We start from the raw sequence: 6,579 nt of genomic DNA on the forward strand, positions 1-6,579 counted from the left end.
TCTGTAACCTTGAAAGCAACCAGAATAGTCTCCCTGTAGGTCATGCCCTGTCAAATGACATTTACACCAATCGGGTGCTGTATCGTTGCAGACACTGGCCTATGGTGATATGAATCATGAATGGATCGGAAATGAATGGCTCCCAAGCTTGGGATTACCTCAGTACCGCAGTTACTTCATGGAGTGCCTCGTGGATGCCAGAATGCCGGACCACCTGACCAAGATGGACCTCAGAGTCTATCTTAAAATGGTGGACAGCTTCCACAGGTAAGTCATCTTCTCCATCTCTTTGACTGGGATTTCAAGAGCACATCCTGAAAATACAACCCTGGTAGTATGCTGACGTTGGCTAAACGTCATTTTGTCCATCGGCCCAGCGTTGGCCCACCATTGGCAAGCAGTGGTGGCCCAACGTTGGCCCACCATTGGCAACGTTGGGCCACCATTGTTCGCCAACGGTGGGCCAACGTTGGGCTGATGGACAAAATTACGTTGGGCCAACGTCAGCATGCTATCTGGGTGTTTTCTACAAAGTGAAAACTCAACTCACATTAGTTTAAGTGGAGTTAAAGTGTTTCAAATCAAATCAAGTTCCTTTGTTTAAAACGTATTCAGTCGTGTGTTACCACCTGACCTGCGGATGCACAGCAGTCCGGAGAGTTGCTCTTTGAAGCTCTGTGTGGAAATCATCTCTGAAGTTTCCAAGCTGGATTGCACCGTGGAGCATCGCTGCACGAAAAATGCAGACAATACCGCTTGCTTGTACACACCAAACCCGGGCATACCACACTAAAAGCATAGCTAATTGTAATCAACAGAGTATTCTAAATCCCAGAGCGATATGGTAAAGCTTATTTGAAATAAAACAAATACTATAAACCGGGGTCAATACATAGTATGACCATAGGAAACAACGCATGAGTAAAAACTACTACATTTACCGTGGTAATATTTTATAAGGGTAATTCACACACCATTTACAGGTGAAACAGGGTCGATAATACCAGTTTATCTTTAAAGTATGTATTTGTCATTTGTATGTTTATTTTATTAAAAAATAATTTTACACTTTGGTTTGATTAGTGAATGTCTTATATATTATTGACTAATACTTTGCAATGTATCACTTTCTTGTGGCTTCTTAATTCAGTTCACTTGTAATGCCTTATTGGGTACTAATTGACTTAATGATAGTTTTACCTACCTGAATATAAATAGCTCACATCGCTTGCAAACTGTCCTTTCTTTCTTTCTTTCTTTCTTTCTTTCTTTCTTTCTTTCATGCTTGCCTGCCTGCCTGCCTGTGTCGTGTGCCGGTTTACAATGAGCTTGAGTGAATTACGCGTTTTAGCCTGTCAGTAGCTAATAGTAAAGTAAGAGATTGCTATACAGATGTTTCTCTCTCCGATATTCCCGCCCCTGCACAGACAGACATGTCCTATGTTTTGTGTTTTTACAGTGGTCAGTGTTTGTATTATTATCCTCGCTGTACGCCTGTTTAAGGAACCGTACCCTTGCTAGGACGCACTAAACACTTTCTAGAGTACAATATTGCAATTTGCACATTTGGTGATTTCAAATGACTATTTTGATCAATCTTAGTTATTAATGGAAAATGTGTAGTGGATCGCTTAGATATTGGATAATGTGCTGTGAAATAAAAAAACAAACATTCTCATTGGTTTCATATGGATTTGTTGTCTGTGTGTTTCTTGGTGACGCTGTGCCCCGTATTTATCTATAATATTTGTCTGCGCTTATCGCACTGTCTATCCCTTCAGAGCGAGCGGGTGTTGCACATGTAACTGTCATGTTACAGTCAATCACACTTTAAAATGCGTTATTCCTAAATGAAATGAAGACATCTGCGAATCAAACCAACAAGTCGCCCAAATTAACAAGTCGCTTTGAAAGATGGTGGTCGTCTTTGTGTAAATATGTATTTTACATAAAATTTAAAGCGTGTGCAGATTTCTGATTCACCAGTCCTGAAGACATCCGAGGTTTTTTACATATTATATGCATTTCAAAAAAAAATACATACTGTATTCACATACACACAAAAATAAATAATTCACCGACCTGCCTATAACAATACAAAAACTACACTTCCCACAATCCCTGAGGCATAGCAATATGACGTCACAGTAACGGGTGGAGCTCCACAGGGACATGCTCCAACTTGTTGCTGTTTCCACTGTATTCTGGCAGTAAGATCGAATGCGTTGCGAGTCGAATTTAGAATCCCTGGCTGCTGTAAGAATTCTAGAGTTCAGGAAAGCGCTGCTTTGCATCAATTTACAGGGAATAAAAAACTGTCCCGAATAAACATTATTAAGAAACCGAGCAAATGCATTGACCGTTTTCGATTATTATTTATTTATTAGCAGATTAGTATGCAATTCTGGTTAACTCAAGAGTTTACTTATGAAGCGTTGTTTAAACTTAGCGTGAAACTCACGAGACAGAACGTTGCCTATAGTTGAAGCAGTGATGTCATAATCAACTCCCATAAAGAAAACGCTTTTCGCATTAATCCGTTGTTTATTGTTATTTTACAATACGTCGTTACATCATGCTTTATCATTGTGTACAACTTGAGGTTTACACTTAGCATTGTGAAGCACAGAGAGGTCTGGTAAAGCATAGGGAAGCATTGTAAAGCACAGAGAGGTCTGGTAAAGCATAGGGAAGCATTGTAAAGCACAGAGAGGCATGGTAAAGCATAGGGATGCATTGTAAAGCACAGAGAGGTCTGGTAAAGCATAGGGAAGCATTGTAAAGCACAGAGAGGTGTGGTAAAGCATAGGGAAGCATTGTAAAGCACAGAGAGGTGTGGTAAAGCATAGGGATGCATTGTAAAGCACAGAGAGGTCTGGTAAAGCATAGGGAAGCATTGTAAAGCACAGAGAAGTCTGGTAAAGCATAGGGAAGCATTGTAAAGCACAGAGAGGTCTGGTAAAGCATAGGGATGCATTGTAAAGCACAGAGAGGCATGGTAAAGCATAGGGAAGCATTGTAAAGCACAGAGAGGTCTGGTAAAGCATAGGGAAGCATTGTAAAGCACAGAGAGGCATGGTAAAGCATAGGGATGCATTGTAAAGCACAGAGAGGTCTGGTAAAGCATAGGGAAGCATTGTAAAGCACAGAGAGGTGTGGTAAAGCATAGGGAAGCATTGTAAAGCACAGAGAGGTCTGGTAAAGCATAGGGATGCATTGTAAAGCACAGAGACGTGTGGTAAAGCATAGGGAAGCATTGTAAAGCACAAAGAGGTCTGGTAAAGCATAGGGAAGCATTGTGAAGCACAGAGAGGTCTGGTAAAACATAGGGAAGCATTGTAAAGCACAGAGAGGTCTGGTGAAGCATAGGGAAGCATTGTAAAGCACAGAGAGGTGTGGTAAAGCATAGGGAAGCATTGTAAAGCACAGAGAGGTCTGGTAAAGCATAGGGAAGCATTGTAAAGCACAGCGAGGTGTGGTAAAGCATAGGGAAGCATTGTAAAGCACAGAGAGGTCTGGTAAAGCATAGGGAAGCATAGGCAAGCACAGAGATGTGTGGTAAAGCATAGGGAAGCATTGTAAAACACAGAGAGGTCTGGTAAAGCATAGGGAAGCATTGTAAAGCACAGAGAGGTCTGGTAAAGCATAGGGAAGCATTGTGAAGCACAGAGAGGTCTGGTAAAGCATAGGGAAGCATTGTAAAGCACAGAGAGGCATGGTAAAGCATAGGGAAGCATTGTAAAGCACAGAGAGGCATGGTAAAGCATAGGGAAGCATTGTGAAGCACAGAGAGGTCTGGTAAAGCATAGGGAAGCATTGTAAAGCACAGAGAGGCATGGTAAAGCATAGGGAAGCATTGTGAAGTAAATGTATCTGAGCAAAATTTGATATTACCTGTAAGACGACAAAGAGAAAAAATAAACCAGTCTGGAAAACAAACGCTGGGCAGATAGTGTTGAATTGTAATGCTAATGTGAGCAACCATGGCATTCGTTTTCAAAGACGCCTAATCTAATCACAACTAACACCTCATCTTTCAAAGGCAGATTCCACCCCTGTGAAATCCACAGGAAACCAGATTTCACCTTAGAGAAGCATCCAATCAAAGACCATGCTGAATACAGCCGTACCAACCAGTGTTCAAACACTTAGCAAAGGTTTCACGATGCAAAGTTACGTACAATATAGTTGAAGTTCCCAGTATTAAATACATAATACCTAAAAAAAATGTGTAATGGAATTAACTGAACAAATTAATTATATTTAGGATTTTACTGGTACTCTTATAATGTTAATGTTGTGCTGAAGATACTTTTGTAAAAAAAATATATATATATATTAAAAACCATGGTTATCTAGATATGATCGACATCACCAATTATTGTTTAATTTTTTTTGTTTTCAATGTCCTTAATATTAGATCTATAGTTTATAATTTTTTTTTTTAAATTGCAGTTCCCCCAACTACCACCAGATGTCAGCACCCTTCCAAACCTTTGTCTTCCTGGACTTGGAAGCAACAGGGCTCAGAGATGACCGTCCGCGAGTGACAGAACTGTGCCTGGCTGCCGTCCATCGCTTCTCCCTGGAGCACCCCCCCCAGAGGGGGCAGAGTCGGGCCGCAGCTCCCCCGAGTCATGGACAAGCTCTGCCTCTGTGCCGACCCACACAAACTGGTCTGTCAACGCACGCTGGAGCTGAGCGGCTTGAGCAACGAGAACCTGACCGAAAACTGCAAGCCCGGCTTCGACAAGGTGGCAGTGTCCCTCCTCAACGGCTTCCTGCAGAGACAGGCCCCTCCGGCAACAGCTTCCGCTACGACTTTCCTCTCCTGCGGACGGAGCTGCTGCGTCAGGATTCGGATCTCCCTCCCGGTGTGTTCTGTGCCGATTCCTACAGAGCCCTCCGAGAGATCCTCTGGGACCCCCAATCCCCACAGAACCACAGGGGTTACAGCTTAGCCACGCTGTACAGGCGTTTCTATCAGAGCTACCCCCCTGTGTCTCACTGCGCTGAAGCAGACGTGAGCACCCTCATCGCCGTGTTTCTCAGCCAGGCCAGGGATCTGCTCGTCTGGGCTGATCTCAACGCCTGCCCCTGGGAAAGTACCCCCCCTATGTACAACCCCAGCCCCCGAAAACCACTGAGGACGCCCCAAGAAACTCAGAATGGAGGTACACCCAAAAGACAGATGAAGGTGGCGAGATCGAGCCAGGCTTTAGGGTTGGGCTAGCTCTATAGAAACGCACAGGCAGGCTGCCGCTTATCAGGCATGCACAGTTATCCAGGAATTTTATAATGTAATGTTAACCAAAGTCCTTGTTTTTATGTGTACTATCACTGTTGATGCAATGTAATGGTCATACTGAACTAAATGTTACAGAACAAATAATTGTGATTTTGGCTTTTTTTTACTGATTTTTGTAATAGTGGATGAATATACAGGCTTTTAACGTACTGTTATAAATGTCAGATAAGCACGTGCTTTGCTGTGTCCAATGGTATTGAAATCTAACCTTTGTGTAGTTTTTATTTAATTGTAGTGTATTTTAACAGCTTGAAAAGCAAGTTTTTTTTATGTATTTCAAAATATACTCTTGGGGATCAGGTACAGTAAAAATGTTTTAAACAAACGTATATTTATTTTTTTAATAAACAAGAACAGAATTTATATAAAAAAGGTATTCTTTACACATTTGAGAGAGAGACAGAGACAGAGAGAGAGAGTAGAGCATACATATTAGTACGCAGCAGCACAATCTAGAGCACAACTAGTGTATTACCAGCAAAACTTGATTAAAAAATGGCAGATTACTAGATGGATTTCTAGGCTGGGCTGATCTAGTCTGTGTTTGAACTGACTAGCAACTCCTGAACTGAGTCAAAGCATCTTAACACAGAGACGTATCACATACATAATAAAAAACAAGAGTATTTGAGAACCATTCGGAATGCATGCATGAATGGCATATGAAGCTAAATATAATCCATGCATTTACAAGCATTGCATACCAGATTAACCAAGGTGATCGCAAACGTGCGCTGTGTGATCAAATGCACAGCGATTAATTGAATCCTTCAATTTTCCGTGCTTTGGTAAGAATATCATTCTACGAATCCCATGTCTTTTGCACATTGTGCATAGTCATGATGATATTGCATTGGGCGTTATATATGCTTAGAAATATTCTGCTCAGAACTGATTTTGTTTAAAAATACTATTGTTATTATTATTATTACTATAAAATAGAATATGTTTATAATTGGTTTCTAAAACCCCAATGTTTTGATTAGCTGTGGTCTACCTATTCGTCTGTGGCACTTGAAAATGTAAATATACCTTATTTAAAAACTGCTTAGGGTTCATTTCCGCAGTTATGATAAATGTAAAATAATAAGAATTGTGTTTTACTCGTATTTATATTTCTATTATGCACGGCGCAGCGATTTAAATATCGAGTTCTTTCTGGAATGAGTTCTTATAGGAGGCTGTGCGGTCCAGTGGTTAAAGAAAAGGGCTAGTGAGAGGCGGGGAATATCCGCACTGCTCGGGACATTCCCCAGATCTCAATAAATTTG

At 41.3% G+C, this 6,579-nt stretch overlaps 1 protein-coding gene across 1 annotated transcript; it reads left to right on the forward strand.

Annotated features, from left to right (window-relative positions):
* Positions 1-94: 94 nt before the first annotated feature.
* On the forward strand, positions 95-5,489 carry LOC131702710 (three prime repair exonuclease 2-like). Its single transcript, XM_059004502.1, has 2 exons — positions 95-267; positions 4,456-5,489. The coding sequence occupies exons 1-2, from the start codon at positions 110-112 to the stop codon at positions 5,231-5,233; spliced, it is 936 nt and encodes a 311-aa protein (XP_058860485.1). The 5' UTR covers positions 95-109; the 3' UTR covers positions 5,234-5,489.
* Positions 5,490-6,579: the final 1,090 nt, after the last annotated feature.

The sequence above is a fragment of the Acipenser ruthenus genome, chromosome 30 (assembly GCF_902713425.1).
Source record: "Acipenser ruthenus chromosome 30, fAciRut3.2 maternal haplotype, whole genome shotgun sequence".
NCBI lineage: Eukaryota > Metazoa > Chordata > Actinopteri > Acipenseriformes > Acipenseridae > Acipenser > Acipenser ruthenus.

What these genes read in the sequence shown, in the direction of transcription:
- LOC131702710 (XM_059004502.1), top strand. Translation starts at nt 110, where the DNA reads ATGAATCATGAATGGATCGGAAATGAATGGCTCCCAAGCTTGGGATTA. An exon ending in ATGGTGGACAGCTTCCACAG is followed by an intron (nt 268 to 4,455) that starts GTAAGTCATCTT and finishes TTTAAATTGCAG; the next exon opens with TTCCCCCAACTACCACCAGA.